This window comes from Salvelinus namaycush, chromosome 42, assembly GCF_016432855.1.
Source record: "Salvelinus namaycush isolate Seneca chromosome 42, SaNama_1.0, whole genome shotgun sequence".
Classification (NCBI taxonomy): domain Eukaryota; kingdom Metazoa; phylum Chordata; class Actinopteri; order Salmoniformes; family Salmonidae; genus Salvelinus; species Salvelinus namaycush.
The window spans coordinates 16249738-16273374 of record NC_052348.1 but is presented as its reverse complement, the minus strand read 5'-3'; the positions used below and the strand labels follow the sequence as shown (position 1 = coordinate 16273374).

The following is a 23637-nucleotide window of genomic DNA, read 5'->3' as shown; positions in this document are numbered from 1 at the left end:
GTTGTCCTGGGATAACCTTCCCTGTCACTCCATGTTGCCCCGGCACGTTGTCCTGGGATAACCTTCCCTGTCACTCCATGTTGACCCGGCACGTTGTCCTGGGATAACCTTCCCTGTCACTCCATGTTGACCCGGCACGTTGTCCTGGGATAACCTTCCCTGTCACTCCATGTTGACCCGGCACGTTGTCCTGGGATAACCTTCCCTGTCACTCCATGTTGCCCCGGCACGTTGTCCTGGGATAACCTTCCCTGTCACTCCATGTTGCCCCGGCACGTTGTCCTGGGATAACCTTCCCTGTCACTCCATGTTGACCCGGCACGTTGTCCTGGGATAACCTTCCCTGTCACTCCATGTTGACCCGGCACGTTGTCCTGGGATAACCTTCCCTGTCACTCCATGTTGACCCGGCACGTTGTCCTGGGATAACCTTCCCTGTCACTCCATGTTGACCCGGCACGTTGTCCTGGGATAACCTTCCCTGTCACTCCATGTTGACCCGGCACGTTGTCCTGGGATAACCTTCCCTGTCACTCCATGTTGCCCCGGCACGTTGTCCTGGGATAACCTTCCCTGTCACTCCATGTTGACCCGGCACGTTGTCCTGGGATAACCTTCCCTGTCACTCCATGTTGACCCGGCACGTTGTCCTGGGATAACCTTCCCTGTCACTCCATGTTGACCCGGCACGTTGTCCTGGGATAACCTTCCCTGTCACTCCATGTTGACCCGGCACGTTGTCCTGGGATAACCTTCCCTGTCACTCCATGTTGCCCCGGCACGTTGTCCTGGGATAACCTTCCCTGTCACTCCATGTTGACCCGGCACGTTGTCCTGGGATAACCTTCCCTGTCACTCCATGTTGACCCGGCACGTTGTCCTGGGATAACCTTCCCTGTCACTCCATGTTGACCCGGCACGTTGTCCTGGGATAACCTTCCCTGTCACTCCATGTTGACCCGGCACGTTGTCCTGGGATAACCTTCCCTGTCACTCCATGTTGACCCGGCACGTTGTCCTGGGATAACCTTCCCTGTCACTCCATGTTGACCCGGCACGTTGTCCTGGGATAACCTTCCCTGTCACTCCATGTTGACCCGGCACGTTGTCCTGGGATAACCTTCCCTGTCACTCCATGTTGACCCGGCACGTTGTCCTGGGATAATCTTCCCTGTCACTCCATGTTGACCCGGCACGTTGTCCTGGGATAACCTTCCCTGTCACTCCATGTTGACCCGGCACGTTGTCCTGGGATAACCTTCCCTGTCACTCCATGTTGACCCGGCACGTTGTCCTGGGATAACCTTCCCTGTCACTCCATGTTGACCCGGCACGTTGTCCTGGGATAACCTTCCCTGTCACTCCATGTTGACCCGGCACGTTGTCCTGGGATAACCTTCCCTGTCACTCCATGTTGACCCGGCACGTTGTCCTGGGATAACCTTCCCTGTCACTCCATGTTGCCCCGGCACGTTGTCCTGGGATAACCTTCCCTGTCACTCCATGTTGACCCGGCACGTTGTCCTGGGATAACCTTCCTCCAGCATTCTTATTTCTCTCCCTGCTTGCCACCCAGTTGAGGATAATCTAATTCTGTGACTCTTCCTTCATGTCACATAACTGATATCCACTCAGAGCCAAGTGTAAACATATTACTCCCCTGACTCAACTCTGTGACCCAGGCTGGCGATGATTTCAGACTCAATTACTGTTTCCCGCCACTTTATTTAACTAGACAAGTCAGTTAAGAACAAATTCTTATTTACAATGACAGTCTAGGAACAGTGGGTTTACTGCCTTGTTCAGGGGAAGAACGACAAATGTTTACCTTCTCAGCTCAGGGATTTGATCCAGCAACCTTTTGGTTACTGACCCAGCAACCTTTTGGTTACTGGCCCAACACTCTAACCACTAGGCTACCACCCCCATGCAAAGAGTTGCCGCCCACATGTGTTTTGTCCTCAGTGTTTATAAATACATCCAATTCCATTCAATTTAGGAGAGAATGTGTGTTTTTTCCCTTTCGTTTCAAACAAATGTAATGTTATGGGAAAGTGGAAACTAGTGATGACATTTGACGAATCATAGGATGGTTGTATAAAAATAGTCTATCATCATATAATACCAATTTCCACCTTAATTCAAGATCAGTGCTATGTGCACATTCGCATGATTGTTTAAATGTGTAATCATACCTTATCACTGTCTGTTGTTTCTGTATTTCATGGTTAGTAATACCTCTCTCTCTCTCTCCGTCTCCCCTGCAGGACGCACAGAGGGCAGCCCTGTGGATGGACTCAGAGCAGGCCAGATGGAAACAGAAAAGGCCAGCCAGGAGACGGAAGAAAGTCTGATACTAGCACAACTCAGCGCCGCCACTCAACCAGACAACCTGATCACCGCCAAGCTCCAAAATGGCACCCAGTCGCCGGAAGGAGCCCATCAGCAGATCAACGGGGACGGAAACTGGAACCTTTACAACAAGGCCGTGGCAGGGGTCATCAACCCAATGAAGAGACACAGGGAAAACTGCAGCAGTCCTGCCGGAGTGCAGGGACTGTTCGACCAAGGCTCTTATAACATGATCAATGGCAGGGATCTGAAGCATGCGCTCTGTGACCAGTCCTTACTGGGCCTTCACCAGGCCAAGAAACTCAGATCGGATTTGGAGATTAATGGAGGGGATGGAGAGGAGATGTGGGACAAAAAGGATGGTGGAGACATCATGGACGATTTCCCGGAGTTGACAAAGCCTGGGGAGTTTGACTGCGATGGGACAAGACTGGATAAGAGAAACTGTAATACTTTCTCAAATGGAGGGGATATTTTCTCACTATCGAGGAACAAGCAAATAGCTAACGGTGCTACAGTGAGCCCCAATTCCATTGAAGGCACACCTGGTGACCTTCTAGAGAAAACTCTGTCTCAGTATTACCCAGAACAAGTGTCCATCGCAGAACAGACGGGCACGCAGGAGTTTCAACCGGAGGTGGGGTTGGTTGACGACATTAGCTCACTCACCAACGAACTCCCTGAACTGCCCGAACAAGCCACGACGCAGTCACCTACCTCTCTTACCTCAGGGTTCCCTCCCATTTCAGCCCAGATGCCTGCCTCTGAGAAACAGCAGCAGACTGGGGTAGCAGCCCCTAAAGGGCAAGGCAGCAATGGATATAACAACTCAGCCTCCCCGTATATGGTGAATGGGTATTCTAACAGTTACAGAGGAGAGCACCAGCAGCAGCAGCCCGCTGACGTCTCACAACATCAGAACAACACAGAGGGCATTTACAGGAAACCTAACCAGGAGTTTAACCATCAGAACTCTTTCCTGACCCCTCTAGAGCAGAGTACTCCGCTGCAGACAGAAGAGGCCATTGGGTTCAGCCCCGGCCCTTTCCCCAGCCCAGGCATGGGGCAGAGTGAGGGGAGGCGCCGGCAGCAACAGTATGGGATGCAGCAGCAGCAACAGCAGACAGGGAACCCCTGTGGAGCTGACTCTACGGGCCCCCAGGGCTCCATGGGCCCAGCTTCCCTGCCCGGTGGCAGTGAGCCTGGACCCCAACGCTCCAATCAAAACGTGATGATGAAAGACACACCCCAGCAGCAGCAGAGAGGAGGAGCGGATCCCGGTTGCCCTAATTCCCAGATGGGCTGGATAGATCTAAACTCCCGGGGCCAGATGCTGGAGCCCGACTCAGCACGGAGGTTCCAGACGGGGGGACAAAGCTTCGATGTAGGACCCACCGGAGGGGCCTACCAGCAACAGCAGCCGCGGCCGGCCCAGTCGCCTCACCAAGCGCCTCCTGCCCAACACAACACTGCCCCAGAGTGGCAGCAGCAGGCCGACTCTAAAGGCCCATCTCACATGCACCAACAACAGTGTAATCTTCCTCCTCAACAGCAGCCACATACACAACACATGCACCAGCAGCAGTGTAATCTTCCTCCTCCTCAACATCAGCAGCAAGGAGAGAATTGTTTTCGAGCCCCCATGCAGCCAGAGCACTTATGTGAAGGCGACCCAGATCTAGAGGAAATACTATCACCTAGCTTTCTGCAGCCGCCACAACGTCCACAACATCAACAGCAGCAGCAACGCCCGCTGTCCCATCCATCTCAATACGACGGACAGCAGTCGGTCAACGCACCCCAGTCGCAGGACCCCAACCAGGGCACGATGGACGGTCAACAGCTGCTGAACAAACTCAAGCTGGAGGACTACATCAGGCTAGAGAAGAAGCTGAAATCCCCTGGTGGAGGCTACAGAGGTCAGGGTGGTCAACCCCAGCCTGGGCACCAGCAGCAGATACAGTCTATGATGAGAAACAACCCTGGGTACAATCCTGTAGACCCCTCTCAGCCCAACGACGCACAGCAGTCCCAGCAGGCGTCATGGAGACACAGCAGCAGTAATACCATGGAGATGGAGATGGAGCTGGAGATGAAGCAACAACAACAACAGCATCACCAACAACAACAGCAGAGGCAGTACACTCCAAGCCCCGGACCCAAGCAATACTCCCACCAGCAGCAGCCGCCGCCCCACCTCCGACAACCACACCCCAACCACATGGACTTCCCCCTTACCCAGACCCCCCCACAACCGCTACCTCACTTACCACACGGTGCTTTAAACCAGCAGGTGTCTGCACAGCAACAGCAGATGTATCCTAAAATGGAGCAGAATCAGCAGGAGTCTTGCGCCCAGTTCCAGAGGGGGGGGCCTCCACCCCTGGGACACGGGGGCCCCCAGGGGGACTTCCAGAGGCACGCGGCCCTGCGGATGCATCTTCTACAGAGGCAGTCTGAGCGGGGGTCTCTGGGTCCCCCTCATCCACAGACCCCTGTAGACTTCAAGCACGGCGTCCGGACCATCAAGATGGTGAATGGGCCGCGGTTCGAACACCCTCACCACCAAGGGCCTGGACCACCGCCCTTGATGCAGCATCAACAACAGGGCCGGGAGATGGGTATGGTAACGGGGGGCATCCAGGTCAAGCAGGAGTACAATCTACAGCCCCAGACGTCGTGCTGCGGCGAGCGGAGCCAGAGCAGCTCCCAGCGGAGCATCCTAGCCACCATGGAGCAGACTCTCAGACAGTATCAGCTTTCGCCAGTCTTCGACAGGAAGTCCCTCGTCATCAGGTCACCCAACAAGGTCAAGGTGGAGCAGTCTGGCGCTGTGACGGTGCTCTCGACCCACGCGGACCTGGACGGTGGGTCGGGTGGGATGGAGGACATGGGGATGGGGCGCCCTGGCTCCAATGGTCTGAAAAGACCCCACCTAGACTTCACCCCCAAGCAGGAACCCCTGCTCCAGAGTTTTATGAATTCCCCCATGAAACTCTTGGATACTCCCATTAAAAACCTATTGGATACTCCTATCAAGACCCAGTATGATATCCCTTCCTGCCACTGCGTGGGTGAGTCACATTTCATGTCTGTCTTTACACACAGATTATTTGTTGGTTGATGTCTAATTTGGGTACGGGGGATGTCTCTTTCTTTGTTTTGATACAGAGTCAATCAGTGAGAAGGACGAAGGGCCGTATTACACTCACCTGGGCTCCGCTCCGAATATCAAGGCCATCCGTGACATCATGGAGACAAGGTGGGTTGTTTTATCCCGAGTCATCCCACATAATACAAAGGAACAGGTTTTTCTATGCACAATTACTGAATGTATAACTTCTCAATGTTTCAAACAAACATTTTAACGGTTGCTTTCTCACACGCAAATAAACCATAGGAACAGGTATTTCTGTGCACAATTACTGAACTTTTCATGGTTTCAAACAAACATTTCAATTCAAGCTTTCTCACACCAGAGCCATTTTGGGATCACTTTCTGGTCACATGACCTCCATACTTAGAGTGACAGGTTCCTGATTTTACCACTCACCAGAATTCAACATGGTGGCATATAAATGGATATGACACGTAGACATTCCATTAGTATTTAACCTGGGAATACGTGCATCAAGTCTGTATTTGTTCCATTCCTTTTACATTTGTGATCCTCTGTAGCTGTGTGACTGTGGTCCTCTGTAGCTCAGTTGGTAGAGCATGGCTCTTGCAACGCCAGGATAATGGGTTCGATTCCTGAGACCACCCGTACGTAAAATGTATGCATGTATGAGTGTATGCTGCTTTGGATAACAGCGTTTGCTAAATGGTATTTTTCCAATGATGTATATAAGCCCTGGATCGCTGATGCTATTGAGAGGCTTTGATGTCATATTGGTACTCCCCAGTAGGAGCAGGCCGTGTTAGGAATGAATGGATTTCTACAGTGTTTTAAGGACAAAATTACATGTATTTTGTTGTTGTGGTGGGGACAATAACATTAGTGATCTCTAAAAAATTATATTTTAAGGAAAATGTTCTATTTTTTTAATTTGTATGTTTAGGTGACATCATATAATTTAAAAGTATGCATTAAGGTGTCTGTAATAGAATAAACGTGGCAAAAACAAAATGTAGACATTAATAAATGCATTTCTAAAGCTTCCAAAATATTATTTACAATGGTGGGAGAGTGCCAAGATGGAGGCTCTGTGGTTTCAACACAGCGCCCCCTGTCAGTCATCTAGTGTATGTATATATATATATATATCATTGCATATATCATATATATCACATTTAATGTGGAGACGTTACAATCAGAACGCTCTGTAACGTTACAATCAGAACGCTCTGTAACGTTACAATCAGAACGCTCTGTAACGTTACAATCAGAACGCTCTGTAACGTTACAATCAGAACGCTCTGTAACGTTACAATCAGAACGCTCTGTAACGTTACAATCAGAACGCTCTGTAACGTTACAATCAGAACGCTCTGTAACGTTACAATCAGAACGCTCTGTAACGTTGTACACTTCTGAACCCCATATTTACACCCACACTTAACAAACATTGTTCATATTCTCATTGTATTGCCGTACACTCTTCTGTTACTATATCACATGCATCTACTCTAACTATCATTCTTGCTTTTGAAGGTCTGGGCTAACTGGCAGTGCCATCAGGATTGAAAAAGTGGTGTACACAGGCAAAGAAGGGAAGAGTACACAGGGATGCCCCATTGCTAAATGGGTAAGTGTGAATGAAGTATGACAATATCTCCGAAATTCATTTTTTTATTATTATCACACACCGGATAGGTGCAGGGAAATGTGTTGTTTTACAGGGTCAGCCATAGTAGTACAGCGCCTCTGGAGCAAATTAGGGTACTAAAATCTAAATATATGGAGGATTCACTCTGAATTGGGGATGCTGTAACGTGTACCTTCCATACTTTGGTGATCACTGATCAGACAGTATTGGTTTAGGAATAGAGTTGAAGTCATGGGTGGTGGTGACATCTTAATAAGATGTTCCTTTCCTTCATCAAGGACACATCGACAGATTGTTCACGTTGTCGGCTAGGGTATTAGAACCAGCGACCTTTCGGTTACTGACCCAACGCTCTAAACGTTAGGCTACCTGCCACCCAATTGGGATAGCCGAAATTAGAATCGAGGATTGGTATTTAGAGCAAAATTGTCAATTGTGAAAACGCAACATATTGTAATTTGAAGGGAAACTTTACTGTACTATCTCGCTGTGATCTCAGACCAGATGCCTCTGGGGAAAAAGGCACTTAATCTCAATGAGATTTACAATCAAATAAAATAAATCAAGACATTGGTGTGTTCCAGGTGATCCGGCGCGGCAGCGTGGACGAGAAGCTCCTGGTGCTGGTGCGTGAGCGGGAGCGCCACAAGTGCGAGGCGGCGTGCATCGTGGTGATCATCCTGATCTGGGAAGGCATCCCCACCACCATGGCAGACCAGCTCTACATGGAGCTCAGCGACACGCTGACGAGACACGGAGCCCTCACCCAGCGACGATGTGCCATCAACGAGGAGTAAGGGCCTTTGCCTCTAAAATCGTAATTTCTAATCAGGGCCGCAACTTTCACTGGGGACGGGTGTCCCCCCACATTCTGAAATTGCATTTTTGTCCCCCCCCCCAGTTTTAGCATTGGAATGTGATCCTAAACGAGGCAGTGGTGTGTTTTAGGACTATGTGGACGCCTCCGAGCGGTCGGGTACACTGTTTGGAGGGTTTATCCATCTGGCAAAAAATAAAAAATAGAAATGATGTACGGCCCACTTCTAAAACGAAAGTTGCGCCCTTGCTTCTAATCAGACCATACATGTGTTTAGACAGCTGAACCAAGCGCACACATTTTCTTCACCTTTTCTAATTTTAGTCATATTATTTATTTGACACGGACAAAGTGCAATAATCCAAGACATTACTGAGGGGGACTGCAACCACATTGTGCTACTCATTGCTATGCAAATACAGTACACTGCAAAATAGTACACTCAAAACAGGAAAGAACGCCTCAGGAGAATACGTTTTTAATTCAAATGTACAACCAGTTTAAAATTAAGGTAGGCCTATCGGTGACCAACAGATGCATATCTGTATTCCCAGTCAAATCCATAGTTTCATTTATTGTTTCAATTTATTTATTTCAATTGACTGATTTCCTTATTTGAACTGTAAATCTTAGAAATTGTTGCATGTTGCATTTATCTTTTTGTTCAGTGTACATCTTCAAATTGAATATAATACCTGAAAACAAACTAAGGTAGTAGAGTTATGATAGGGGATACATTTTAACCATACCTGCTTAACTGACAACCAGGCATGACACACACTAGCTGGGCATTTGGTCAGTTGATATACCATAATATCAAAGGCCAGCTTGTCCCGGTCCTGATACCAATGAACAGAACAGCTCATTCACGCACTCCCTTCTGTTGTCTCCTGGGTAGCTTCACTTTACAATACCCTGAACCCTATCTGGGATGAGTTACCTGGTGCTGAATTATTGATAGTTGAAAGCTATTCAACCCAACCCGTGATGAGAGGAAGTGATCACACTTACCATGTCATAGCGTTGTTTGTGACAAAGTTTGCCCAAAGCTGGTCCATCAGAATCATCCTACACTCAGTCAGTTACACATTCTAATGCTTTATCCCTCTGTGTCTAGCCTGGTCTCCGATCTGTTTGTGCTGTCTTGCCAACTACTATGGTCATTTGTTGGCATGACAATGACCATTCACAGGAGTTGCCAAGACAGCACAAACAGATCTGGGACCAGGCTATTCCATGTATAACATAGCTAACTAATTTAGATCTCCAAAGCGCTGTGTACGTGGCTACACTCTGTCAGGTAGAACAGCTTGTTCTAGTCAATGCACACAATGACTGCATTAACTATTCTACTGGCAGCATCTGTCTCAATCTGTCTCAACCGCTCAAACAGGAGGTATAATGTCTGCACTCTACAGGAGCGCATGTGTAATGGTGTAGCTGCCGTTTCAGCATGATGTAATGTCATTCACCATGTCATCAAACAACTGCCGATAGTATACTATGAATGCACACCCTGCTAGCCAAAATCGACATGCTATTTTCCTTTTACCATGTTATTCACATAGGCATGGGACATAAGACGGACAGGCTTAACTGCAGGTTTCCAATGTAATTTTTCACTGCTAGGCTGACTCATAAGTAAAAGTTATAGGAGTTTCTTTGTGTACTCAAAACTACACTTTCCCACTTGGAAGCGATGACTAGCTCCTATATAAATCTCAATTATCCATACTTACCTATTCGCAATTACAATTATATTTGAATTAATATATTGGGAGTATACAGTTGAAGTCGGAAGTTTACATACACTTAGGTTGGAGTCATTTTAAAACTAGTTTTTCAACCACTCCACAAATGTCTTGTTAACAAGCTATAGTTTTGGCAAGTCGGTTAGGACATCTACTTTGTGCATGACACAAGTACTTTTTCCAACAATTGTTTACAGACAGATTATTTCACTTAGAATTCACTGTGTCACAATTCCAGTGGGTCAGAAGTTTACATACACTAAGTTGACTGTGCCTTTAAATAGCTTGGAAAATTCCAGAAAATGATGTCATGTCTTTAGAAGCTTCTGATAGGCTAATTGACATAATTTGAGTCAATTGGAGGTGTACCTGTGGATGTATTTCAAGGCCTACCTTCAAACTCAGTGCCTCTTTGCTTGACATCATCGGAAAATCAAAAGAAATCAGCCAAGACCTCAGAAAAAAAATAATAAATTAAAAATAAAGCCAGACTACGGTTTGCAACTGCACATGGGGACAAAGATCATACTTTTTGGAGAAATGTCCTCTGGTCTGATGAAACAAAAATAGAACTGTTTGGCCATAATGACCATATTATGTTTGGAGGAAAAAGGGGGAGGCTTGCAAGCTGACGAACACCATCCCAACCGTGAAGCATGGGAGTGGCAGCATCATCTGGTGGGGGTGCTTTGCTGCAGGAGGGTCTGGTGCACTTCACAAAATAGAAGGCCTCATGAGGAAGGAAATTTATGTGGATAAATTGAAGCAACATCTCAAGACATTAGTCAGGAAGTTAAAGCTTGGTCGCAAATGGATCTTCCAAATGGACAATGACCCCAAGCATACTTCCAAAGTTGTGGCAAAATGGCTTAAGGACAACAAAGTCAAGGTATTGGAGTGGCCGTCACAAAGCCCTGACCTCAATCCTATAGAAAATTTGTGGGCAGAACTGAAAAAGCGTGTGAGAGGAATGGGCCAAAATTTACCCAACTTATTGTGGGAAGTTTGTGGAAGGCTACCCAAAACGTTTGACCCAAGTTAAACAATTTAAAGGCAATGCTACCAAATACTAATTGAGTGTATGTAAACTTCTGACCCACTGGGAATGTGATGAAAGAAATAAAAGCTGAAATAAATCATTCTCTCTACTAATATTCTGACATTTCACATTCTTAAAATAAAGTGGTGATCCTAACTGACCTAAGACAGGGAATTTTTTATTGGATTAAATGTCATGAATTGTGAAAAACTGAGTTTAAATGTATTTGGCTAAGGTGTATGTAAACTTCCGACTTCAACTGTACGTAATAAACCTTTTTTGGAATGGTAACCGTACCACCTGGTATTTAGAAATGTATAAATTCACAGCAATGTGTTTGATTAAAGATTTATACACAGGATTTAAACCAAGCCTATGACAATAAATAGTAGGTGTTGATTAAGGGTTTTGGCAAATGTACTTCTAGGAGGGAGCACTTGGTAAATCTACCATGGAGCTTTATGAATAGCATTCAATGAGTTGTTCCCCTCGTCCTTGTTGTTAAGGAGTACATGTGCCTGATATAAAGGAGTTGTTCCTCTCATCCTTGTTAAGGAGTACATGTGCCTGATATAAAGGAGTTGTTCCTCTCATCCTTGTTAAGGAGTACATGTGCCTGATATAAAGGAGTTGTTCCTCTCGTCCTTGTTGTTAAGGAGTACATGTGTCTGATATAAAGGAGTTGTTCCTCTCATCCTTGTTAAGGAGTACATGTGCCTGATATAAAGGAGTTGTTCCTCTCATCCTTGTTAAGGAGTACATGTGCCTGATATAAAGGAGTTGTTCCTCTCATCCTTGTTAAGGAGTACATGTGCCTGATATAAAGGAGTTGTTCCTCTCGTCCTTGTTGTTAAGGAGTACATGTGCCTGATATAAAGGAGTTGTTCCTCTCATCCTTGTTAAGGAGTACATGTGCCTGATATAAAGGAGTTGTTCCTCTCGTCCTTGTTGTTAAGGAGTACATGTGCCTGATATAAAGGAGTTGTTCCTCTCATCCTTGTTAAGGAGTACATGTGCCTGATATAAAGGAGTTGTTCCTCTCATCCTTGTTAAGGAGTACATGTGCCTGATATAAAGGAGTTGTTCCTCTCGTCCTTGTTATTAAGGAGTACATGTGCCTGATATAAAGGAGTTGTTCCTCTCATCCTTGTTAAGGAGTACATGTGCCTGATATAAAGGAGTTGTTCCTCTCATCCTTGTTAAGGAGTACATGTGCCTGATATAAAAGAGTTGTTCCTCTCATCCTTGTTAAGGAGTACATGTGCCTGATATAAAGGAGTTGTTCCTCTCATCCTTGTTAAGGAGTACATGTGCCTGATATAAAGGAGTTGTTCCTCTCATCCTTGTTGTTAAGGAGTACATGTGCCTGATATAAAAGAGTTGTTCCTCTCATCCTTGTTAAGGAGTACATGTAACTGATATAAAGGAGTTGTTCCTCTCATCCTTGTTGTTAAGGAGTACATGTGCCTGATATAAAGGAGTTGTTCCTCTCGTCCTTGTTGTTAAGGAGTACATGTGCCTGATATAAAGGAGTTGTTCCTCTCATCCTTGTTAAGGAGTACATGTGCCTGATATAAAGGAGTTGTTCCTCTCGTCCTTGTTAAGGAGTACATGTGCCTGATATAAAAGAGTTGTTCCTCTCGTCCTTGTTAAGGAGTACATGTGCCTGATATAAAAGAGTTGTTCCTCTCATCCTTGTTAAGGAGTACATGTGCCTGATATAAAAGAGTTGTTCCTCTCATCCTTGTTAAGGAGTACATGTGCCTGATATAAAGGAGTTGTTCCTCTCATCCTTGTTAAGGAGTACATGTGCCTGATATAAAGGAGTTGTTCCTCTCATCCTTGTTAAGGAGTACATGTGCCTGATATAAAGGAGTTGTTCCTCTCATTCTTGTTGTTAAGGAGTACATGTGCCTGATATAAAAGAGTTGTTCCTCTCATCCTTGTTAAGGAGTACATGTGCCTGATATAAAGGAGTTGTTCCTCTCATCCTTGTTGTTAAGGAGTACATGTGCCTGATATAAAGGAGTTGTTCCTCTCGTCCTTGTTGTTAAGGAGTACATGTGCCTGATATAAAGGAGTTGTTCCTCTCATCCTTGTTAAGCAGTACATGTGCCTGATATAAAGGAGTTGTTCCTCTCGTCCTTGTTAAGGAGTACATGTGCCTGATATAAAAGAGTTGTTCCTCTCATCCTTGTTAAGGAGTACATGTGCCTGATATAAAAGAGTTGTTCCTCTCATCCTTGTTAAGGAGTACATGTGCCTGATATAAAAGAGTTGTTCCTCTCATCCTTGTTAAGGAGTACATGTGCCTGATATAAAGGAGTTGTTCCTCTCATCCTTGTTAAGGAGTACATGTGCCTGATATAAAGGAGTTGTTCCTCTCGTCCTTGTTGTTAAGGAGTACATGTGCCTGATATAAAGGAGTTGTTCCCCTCGTCCTTGTTGTTAAGGAGTACATGTGCCTGATATAAAAGAGTTGTTCCTCTCATCCTTGTTAAGGAGTACATGTGCCTGATATAAAGGAGTTGTTCCTCTCATCCTTGTTAAGGAGTACATGTGCCTGATATAAAGGAGTTGTTCCTCTCGTCCTTGTTAAGGAGTACATGTGCCTGATATAAAGGAGTTGTTCCTCTCGTCCTTGTTATTAAGGAGTACATGTGCCTGATATAAAGGAGTTGTTCCCCTCGTCCTTGTTGTTAAGGAGTACATGTGCCTGATATAAAGGAGTTGTTCCTCTCGTCCTTGTTGTTAAGGAGTACATGTGCCTGATATAAAGGAGTTGTTCCCCTCATCCTTGTTGTTAAGGAGTACATGTGCCTGATATAAAGGAGTTGTTCCTCTCGTCCTTGTTGTTAAGGAGTACATGTGCCTGATATAAAGGAGTTGTTCCTCTCGTCCTTGTTGTTAAGGAGTATATGTGCCTGATATAAAGGAGTTGTTCTTCTTGTCCTTGTTGTTAAGGAGTACATGTGCCTGATATAAAGGAGTTGTTCCTCTCATCCTTGTTAAGGAGTACATGTGCCTGATATAAAGGAGTTGTTCCTCTCGTTCTTGTTGTTAAGGAGTACATGTGCCTGATATAAAGGAGTTGTTCCTCTCGTCCTTGTTAAGGAGTACATGTGCCTGATATAAAGGAGTTGTTCCTCTCATCCTTGTTAAGGAGTACATGTGCCTGATATAAAAGAGTTGTTCCTCTCATCCTTGTTAAGGAGTACATGTGCCTGATATAAAGGAGTTGTTCCTCTCATCCTTGTTAAGGAGTACATGTGCCTGATATAAAGGAGTTGTTCCTCTCGTCCTTGTTGTTAAGGAGTACATGTGCCTGATATAAAGGAGTTGTTCCTCTCATCCTTGTTAAGGAGTACATGTGCCTGATATAAAGGAGTTGTTCCTCTCATCCTTGTTAAGGAGTACATGTGCCTGATATAAAGGAGTTGTTCCTCTCATCCTTGTTAAGGAGTACATGTGCCTGATATAAAGGAGTTGTTCCCCTCGTCCTTGTTGTTAAGGAGTACATGTGCCTGATATAAAGGAGTTGTTCCTCTCGTCCTTGTTGTTAAGGAGTACATGTGCCTGATATAAAGGAGTTGTTCCTCTCGTCCTTGTTGTTAAGGAGTACGTGTGCCTGATATAAAGGAGTTGTTCCTCTCGTCCTTGTTGTTAAGGAGTACATGTGCCTGATATAAAGGAGTTGTTCCTCTCATCCTTGTTAAGGAGTACATGTGCCTGATATAAAGGAGTTGTTCCTCTCATCCTTGTTAAGGAGTACATGTGCCTGATATAAAGGAGTTGTTCCTCTCATCCTTGTTAAGGAGTACATGTGCCTGATATAAAAGAGTTGTTCCTCTCATCCTTGTTAAGGAGTACATGTGCCTGATATAAAGGAGTTGTTCCTCTCATCCTTGTTAAGGAGTACATGTGCCTGATATAAAGGAGTTGTTCCTCTCATCCTTGTTGTTAAGGAGTACATGTGCCTGATATAAAAGAGTTGTTCCTCTCATCCTTGTTAAGGAGTACATGTGCCTGATATAAAGGAGTTGTTCCTCTCATCCTTGTTAAGAGGTACATGTGCCTGATATAAAGGAGTTGTTCCTCTCGTCCTTGTTGTTAAGGAGTACATGTGCCTGATATAAAGGAGTTGTTCCCCTCGTCCTTGTTGTTAAGGAGAACATGTGCTTGATATAAAAGAGTTGTTCCTCTCATCCTTGTTAAGGAGTACATGTGCCTGATATAAAGGAGTTGTTCCTCTCATCCTTGTTAAGGAGTACATGTGCCTGATATAAAGGAGTTGTTCATCTCATCCTTGTTAAGGAGTACATGTGCCTGATATAAAGGAGTTGTTCCTCTCATCCTTGTTGTTAAGGAGTACATGTGCCTGATATAAAAGAGTTGTTCCTCTCATCCTTGTTAAGGAGTACATGTGCCTGATATAAAGGAGTTGTTCCTCTCATCCTTGTTAAGGAGTACATGTGCCTTATATAAAAGAGTTGTTCCTCTCATCCTTGTTAAGGAGTACATGTGCCTGATATAAAGGAGTTGTTCCCCTCATCCTTGTTGTTAAGGAGTACATGTGCCTGATATAAAGGAGTTGTTCCTCTTGTCCTTGTTGTTAAGGAGTACATGTGCCTGATATAAAGGAGTTGTTCCCCTCGTCCTTGTTGTTAAGGAGAACATGTGCTTGATATAAAAGAGTTGTTCCTCTCATCCTTGTTAAGGAGTACATGTGCCTGATATAAAGGAGTTGTTCCTCTCATCCTTGTTAAGGAGTACATGTGCCTGATATAAAGGAGTTGTTCATCTCATCCTTGTTAAGGAGTACATGTGCCTGATATAAAGGAGTTGTTCCTCTCATCCTTGTTGTTAAGGAGTACATGTGCCTGATATAAAAGAGTTGTTCCTCTCATCCTTGTTAAGGAGTACATGTGCCTGATATAAAGGAGTTGTTCCTCTCATCCTTGTTAAGGAGTACATGTGCCTTATATAAAAGAGTTGTTCCTCTCATCCTTGTTAAGGAGTACATGTGCCTGATATAAAGGAGTTGTTCCCCTCATCCTTGTTGTTAAGGAGTACATGTGCCTGATATAAAGGAGTTGTTCCTCTTGTCCTTGTTGTTAAGGAGTACATGTGCCTGATATAAAGGAGTTGTTCCTCTCGTCCTTGTTGTTAAGGAGTACATGTGCCTGATATAAAGGAGTTGTTCCCCTCATCCTTGTTAAGGAGTACATGTGCCTGATATAAAGGAGTTGTTCCTCTCATCCTTGTTAAGGAGTACATGTGCCTGATATAAAGGAGTTGTTCCTCTCGTCCTTGTTGTTAAGGAGTACATGTGCCTGATATAAAGGAGTTGTTCCTCTCATCCTTGTTAAGGAGTACATGTGCCTGATATAAAGGAGTTGTTCCTCTCATCCTTGTTAAGGAGTACATGTGCCTGATATAAAGGAGTTGTTCCCCTCGTCCTTGTTGTTAAGGAGTACATGTGCCTGATATAAAGGAGTTGTTCCCCTCATCCTTGTTGTTAAGGAGTACATGTGCCTGATATAAAGGAGTTGTTCCTCTTGTCCTTGTTGTTAAGGAGTACATGTGCCTGATATAAAGGAGTTGTTCCTCTCGTCCTTGTTATTAAGGAGTACATGTGCCTGATATAAAGGAGTTGTTCCCCTCGTCCTTGTCGTTAAGGAGTACATGTGCCTGATATAAAGGAGTTGTTCCTCTCGTCCTTGTTGTTAAGGAGTACATGTGCCTGATATAAAGGAGTTGTTCCTCTCGTACTTGTTGTTAAGGAGTATATGTGCCTGATATAAAGGAGTTGTTCCCCTCGTCCTTGTTGTTAAGGAGTACATGTGCCTGATATAAAGGAGTTGTTCCCCTCATCCTTGTTGTTAAGGAGTACATGTGCCTGATATAAAGGAGTTGTTCCTCTCGTCCTTGTTGTTAAGGAGTACATGTGCCTGATATAAAGGAGTTGTTCCTCTCGTACTTGTTGTTAAGGAGTACATGTGCCTGATATAAAGGAGTTGTTCCCCTCGTCCTTGTTGTTAAGGAGTACATGTGCTTGATATAAAGGAGTTGTTCCTCTCGTCCTTGTTGTTAAGGAGTACATGTGCCTGATATAAAGGAGTTGTTCCTCTCGTACTTGTTGTTAAGGAGTACATGTGCCTGATATAAAGGAGTTGTTCCTCTTGTCCTTGTTGTTAAGGAGTACATTATCTTTACACAGGTGCACCTTGTTCTGGGGACAATAAAAGGCCACTCTAAAATGTGCAGTTTTGTCACACAACACAATGCCACAGATGTCTCAAGTTTTGAGGGAGCGTGCAATTGGCATGCTGACTGCAGGAATGTACACCAGAGCTGTTGCCAGAGAATTGAATGCTGATTTCTCGACCTTAAGCTGTCTCCAACGTCATTTGGAGAATTTGGCAGTAAGTCCAACCGGCTTACAACCGCAAACCACGTGTAACCATGCCAGCCCAGGACCTCCACATCCGACTTCTTCATCTGCAGTATCATCTGAGGCCAGCCGGGCAGCTGATAAAACTGAGGAGCATTTCTATCTGTAATAAAGCCCTTTTGTGAGGGAAAACATTCTGATTGGCTGGGCCTATGCCCTCCCAGGCCCATCCATGGCTGTGCCCCTGCCCAGTCATGTGAAATCCATAGATTAAGGTCTAATGAATTAATTTCAATTGACTGATTTCTTTATATGAACTATAACTCAGTAAAATAGTTTAAATTGTTGCACGTTCCGTTCATATTTTTGTTCAGTATAATTATATAACAGAGTTATTCCTCTCATCCTTGTTGTTTAGGAGGACGTGTGCGTGCCAGGGGCTGGACCCAGAGGCCTGTGGCGCTTCCTTCTCCTTCGGCTGCTCCTGGAGCATGTACTACAACGGCTGCAAGTTTGCCAGGAGCAAAATCCCACGCAAATTCAAGCTAACTGGGGACGACCCGAAAGAGGTGAAACATACAGTACATACTGTATTAATAAACATATTTATTTAGTGTTACTCTAATTATGCATTGCCAGTCATCAAAACAAAGCTACACTGAAATAATGTGTTTTGCTTCTCTATCAGGAAGAAAGGCTGGAGCAAAACCTTCAGAATCTGGCAACCCTAATGGCCCCCACATACAAAACCCTGGCACCGGACGCCTATCAAAACCAGGTAAGGATTTCTGGGCAGCCTCCATGTACTGCACTGCCAGACATTTTACATGTATAGCATTAAATCAACATTAACAACTCAACACAAGCTTAAAAAAAAATCCTACCCATGATTAATTTAAAGGGGGCTACATCCCCAACAAGAGCCTTTAAATGAAATTATTTATTAGCTTGAACAGTGATAAGTTTCATTTAGTGAGACTGATTTTTATGCTCGTAACATAAACCCTATGGGAATCCATGTCTTCTCTTTGCACTGAGGGTCGTGTTCAGTGGGGCACGCCGTAGCAAAATGTTTTGCAACCGCAGACAAAAATCTGTGTGTTCATTGGACAAGTTCAAGTTGTACCTCCATTTTTCTCGATGTTTCGAAACATTTTCAACTGAACACAACCCTGGTATTTCTGTGACATACTGGTACTTAACCCAGTAACCCACATTCTCTTATCGCCAGATAGAACCACTTATCTACAGTAGTACAGTGACTCGCCTGAGGAATGACGCCACCTGTCTGCAGACAGTGACTAACTCCCATATTGTTCATCCACAGGTGGAACATGAGCAAAGGGCGCCAGACTGCCGTCTAGGAAAGGGGGAGGGGCGACCGTTCTCCGGGGTCACCGCCTGTATGGATTTCTGCGCTCACGCTCACAGAGACCTCCACAACATGCAGGGGGGCAGCACTGTTGTAAGCCAACATCTAAATATGACAGAGCAAAATGCCAATACAGTATCAAATGTTTGCAATAAATCTTCTGTTTACTGCAATAAACAGAAGATGCCTCTTCCCAGTGGATATTCAGAAGTAAATAAAATAACACTAGTCAAAACATTTGTAAAAAGCAAACAGAGCACTCAAGCTTGTCTCTTCCCACCCACCATCTATCCAAGGTGTGCACGCTAACCAAGGAGGACAACCGCCAGATCGGGAAGATTCCGGAGGACGAGCAGCTCCATGTGCTGCCCCTTTACAAGGCCTCGCCAACGGACGAATTTGGCAGTGCAGAGGGCCAGCAGGAGAAGATCAAAACGGGCGCCATCCAGGTGCTCAATGCCTTCCGCCGCCAGATCCGCATGCTCTCCGAGCCCGCCAAGTCCTGCCGGCAGAAGAAGCTGGACGCCAAGCGGGCTACCGCAACCAAGAATGCCGGGGGACCGGACACGCCTTCGAAGGCGGAGAAAGCCCTACAGGCCAAGCTGAAATCTAGTAGCACTTATGAGAGCATAGCTCAGAGCACTCCAGGGACAGGTGGGTGGAGATGTACACAGTGTAGTAGGGTTCAGACACAAGACGCTAATGTAGTAGGACTATAGTGATATTTTAGAATAGAAGACACAGACGATACTGTTGTTCTCCTCCGGCACGTTCTAGCATTCCATCAGCCTCTAATAGATTGAATCTTTATAGATCGATCAACATGCATGCTTGGCATCATCTTGGATAATGACTGGTGATATCGTACACAGTCAGTCTACAGTATTTCTTAGCATTTTTTATGTTTTGCTTAGGGCCCTGTGTTTTGTCACATGACTTGGATTTGAACCTTTCATTTAAAGCTTTTTCATCAAACTGTCCCATTTTATGTCCGATGGTGCAGCACCATCCTCAGACAATTGTTTGCATTTTTGGTGTAATTCTAATTTCTGGAAAATACTTAAAATAAAGATAAAAATCTAGGTCATGTGACATGATCACCCAAAACAGCGGGCCCTAGTTATGCAGCCTGTTTCTAAGACGTGTTTCCATCACGCTTTCTTCTCCCAGGTCCAATTCCAGGTGCCATGGGAACGACCCCCCAGCCACCAGGTCAGCCGCCAGGTCACCCCCTCGGCGCCCACCTCCAGCAACTCCAGCAACAGCAGCACCAGAACGCCCTTCACGCCTTCCCTGGCTCCCCCCATCCAGCCAGCCCCTACGCCGGCTTCCCCAACCACCCCGGCCCCTTTCAAAGCACTTCCAAGCCAGGTAGCATGTACCCCCAGCCACCAGCCTCAGCAAGCCCTTACCCCTCCCCTTTGCACGTACCCACCTCTTACATGAATGGGTCGAATCCACCGAGCTCTTATCCCAGCCCCATGACTCCAGGTAGCCCCTACTCAGGTTACCAGTGTAACGGAGGTTCGCCCTTAGACAACTACCACCCTTACTACACCTCGAACCCAAAGCACCTGGACATGTACCGGCAACAGAGGCCAGGAGCGCTTTACCCCGACATGCAGCAGCAGTATGGTGCGCACCAACGGTATGGGGTCAACTACCCGCCGCAGTATGGTGAGCCCGGTTTACAGATCAATGGTTACAGCAACTGTAGCAGCATGAGGTCCGGCATTCACCCCATGAGCCCCTACGGTCCCCCCTCGTATGGTCCCAGCGGTGCCACCGATGCCCAATACCTGGATGCCCTCTCCAGGCCGCACTCAGCCCACCACCCAGGGCTGGACTATGCAGCAGCAGTAAGCAAAGTTAATCAGTTTGGTGGGTACCCCAATCCCTACCTCTCCCAGAGCACCAAAATGTTCCCCCCGGGCGGCCCCCAGGACCCCTTCTGTATGCAAGTCAAGACCGAGATGGGTCTCCAAAGCCCGTGCATGACACCCACGCAACCAGGGTTCCCCAACGAACACCTCCATGGGGGTTCCCCCATGATCAAGCAGGAGCCCAGGTCGGGTCCGCCAACGCCCACCACACCCAAGGAGAAGCCGGCCATGTGGTCCGACAACGAGCACAACTTCCTGGATCCGGAGATCGGCGGGGTGGCTGTGGCACCCAGCCACGGCTCCATCCTCATCGAGTGTGCCAAGCGGGAGATGCATGCCACCACGCCGCTAAAAAACCCCAAACGCAACCACCCCGCTCGCATCTCTCTGGTGTTTTACCAGCACAAGAACATGAACGAGGCGAAGCACGGCCTGGCGCTGTGGGAGGCCAAGATGGCCGAGAAGCAACGGGAGAAGGATGAGGACGCCGAGAGGAACGGGGCCGAGGGCGCCACAGTGACACCCAGCAAGAGCACTAAGAAGGGAGCGAAGAGGGAGCACCCGGAGCTGTCGGAGCAGCAAGGGGAGCCTCCGTACAAGCGCTTCATCCAGACCCTCATGGAGAGGTCCATGTCGTGCACCACAAACACCTACGTCAACACGTCGCCCTACGCTTTTACCAAGGTCACAGGGCCGTACAGCCGCTTCATTTAGACAAGAGATGTTCATACTGTTCTGTAGGGTTCACTCACGAGGAATAACACTGAGAATTAAAACTCACGGTGCTATACTGACGGTGCTATCTTAAAACCTCAAGCTGAAGCACCACTAGCCTCAAAACACAGAGCGTCCTCTCTCTCCTGACGGTAAGCAACCGTGTCAGAAGAACACACAGCGTAGTTGGAGAAGGACCTTGATCAATTGGAAGTCGTACCATGTTATGGAGTACATCAGGTTTGTCACCTCTTGAAAGTTCGGACCTTACCGATTGGTTGGTTGACCCTCCTCTACTAAGGAAGTATTTATTATCTGGTTACTTTTACAAGATACACACTGTTAACGTTTCTCGGGTGCTTTGCAGGTCCAATACATCAGGACTTCTATATTTACTGGAAACATTGTTTCTTTTTGGTGGCTTTAATTTTCTAATTAAGCGTTTAAACATTATTTTTTATATATATAATCTTGACATACTGTAAAAACACTGAACTTTGTGGACACACCACAATAACGGTGCTAAAAGTGGAGCGTGTCTTTATTATACAGTTTTGTTCAAATGTCTTCATGTTTGAACCAAATCAGTTTGCATAGATAAACGCGTTTCTCCAGATGATTTGTGTGAAAATGGATGAAACTGAAAATACTGTACAAAATCGACAAAATATCATCAGCAAAAAAAAAGCACTTTTGATATTGAAGGTGAAATATTTTGAGAATACCTTCAGATCAGATGATTGGTGCAAAAAACGTCTACAGTTACAACAAAGGAATTATTTTCTAGACATGAAATTGATAGATTTATCACAAAAACTTGATTTAAATTACTGTAGCCTACCTGTAAAACAGTATGAATATCATGCCAATCGAATTTTTACATTTTACTTTCTGGTGCTTTCAGTTTCACAGTTGTTATCATGTCCTTTACATTGTAAATCGAGCCATTCTAAAAAGGTGCATTTTTAGACGGTAATGTTTCAACAACAAAAAATGTGATTCTCGAATATTCTCTCAAGGTTTATTTACTTTGTCAGCAACTGTTTCAGAGTTCTTGACCACAGGTTCACAGAAAAAACCTGAATTGTGGATATATTACGTGTTGTCATGCGACTGTTGTGTTTTGTGAACATGTTCCTTACCTTCCTTTGGTGTAGGACATGAAACAGGGTTAGCTCAAATGTCAGTATCACGGTTTCAAAGGCAGCTGGCTTGCTGTGGTTGATCTTTAAATAATTGTAATCTAGTTGTATGATAAAAGATTAGATTTGTACAGTAAATTAATTACTCTTTTTTTAACGCTTAAGGATTTTAGTGTTGTAAAGAAAAGTTATATTTCTTTGGGTTTGAACTGATTTTAAATACATATGGTGCTACTCAACCTGCTATGCGAACATATAATGTGAGACCCTAGGGGCGTTGAGAAGGCTAATGAATGATGTACAGTTAAAGTACCTACTTGCCATATACCTCAGAACTAGTTTGGCAATATTACAGGAGCATGATACAAAGGCATTTCTTTCTCCTTCCTTTGTTGTCACTTTCAAAAAAAGTTAACTACAATAACAGACTTCAGGCCACCACCAAGGCTGAGTTCATTGCTTACTGCTTTCTTCATGCTCGATCTACTAGGAAGAATTACTTGAACTTTAAGCTTTGATATAATAGCAAAATCAGGGATATTTCAACTCATTTCTGTACATTCATCTAGTTTTCCTCTCATTCAGCGATTTGCCTCCATCTTGAATCCCAATGAATTACTTACAGTACCAGTCAAAAGTTTGGACACACCTTTTCATTCAAGGGTTTTTCTTTATTTTTACTATATTCTACATTGTAGAATAATAGTAAAGACATCAAAACGATTAAATAATACATATGGAATCATGTAACAACCAAATAAAGTGTGAAAAAATCCAAATGTATTTTATATAGCCACCTTTTGCCTTGATGACAGCTTTGCATACTCTTGGCATTCTCTCAACCAGCTTCATGAGGTAGTCACCTGGAATGCACTTCAATTAACAGGTGTGCCTTGTTAAAAGTTAATTTGTGGAATTTTCATATTATGACAGAACAGCTCAAATAAGCAAAGGAAAATGACAGTCCATCATTACTTTAAAACATGAAGGTCAGTCAATCCGGAAAGTTTCTTCAAGTGCAGTCGCAAAAACCATCAAGCGCTATGATGAAACTGGCTCTCATGAGGACCACCACAGGAAAGGAAGAGTTACCAGCCTCAGAAATTGCAGCCCAAATAAATGCTTCACAGAGTTCAGGTAACAGACACATCTCAACATCAACCGTTCAGAGGAGACTGCGTGAATCAGGCCTTCATGGTCAAATTGCTGCAAAAAACCACTACTAATGGACACTAATAATAATAAGAAGAAGAAGAGACTTGCTTGGGCCAAGAAATATGAGCAATGGACATTAGACCAGTGGAAATTTGTCCTTTGGTCTGATGAGTCCAAATTTGAGAGTTTGGGTTCCAACCGCCGTGTCTTTGTGAGACGAAGAGGAGGCGAATGGATGATCTCTGCATG

General features: G+C 45.2%; 1 protein-coding gene across 1 annotated transcript; it reads left to right on the top strand.

Moving 5' to 3' along the window:
• Nucleotides 1-2292: 2292 nt before the first annotated feature.
• tet2 (tet methylcytosine dioxygenase 2) lies at nucleotides 2293-22927 on the top strand. The gene is made up of 9 exons (XM_038981855.1): nucleotides 2293-5426; nucleotides 5524-5614; nucleotides 7007-7100; nucleotides 7706-7914; nucleotides 17541-17691; nucleotides 17811-17900; nucleotides 18450-18587; nucleotides 18791-19148; nucleotides 19665-22927. Exons 1-9 carry the CDS (start codon nucleotides 2312-2314, stop codon nucleotides 21089-21091), a joined length of 5673 nt encoding a protein of 1890 aa, XP_038837783.1. The 5' UTR covers nucleotides 2293-2311; the 3' UTR covers nucleotides 21092-22927.
• The last annotated feature ends 710 nt before the right edge of the window (nucleotides 22928-23637 follow it).

Excerpts from the sequence above, each read along its gene's own strand:
- tet2 (XM_038981855.1), top strand. The coding sequence starts at position 2,312 with ATGGAAACAGAAAAGGCCAGCCAGGAGACGGAAGAAAGTCTGATACTA. Across the intron at positions 17,692-17,810 it reads CTGGGGACGACCCGAAAGAG|GAAGAAAGGCTGGAGCAAAA; the intron begins GTGAAACATACA and ends CTTCTCTATCAG. Across the intron at positions 17,901-18,449 it reads CGGACGCCTATCAAAACCAG|GTGGAACATGAGCAAAGGGC; the intron begins GTAAGGATTTCT and ends GTTCATCCACAG.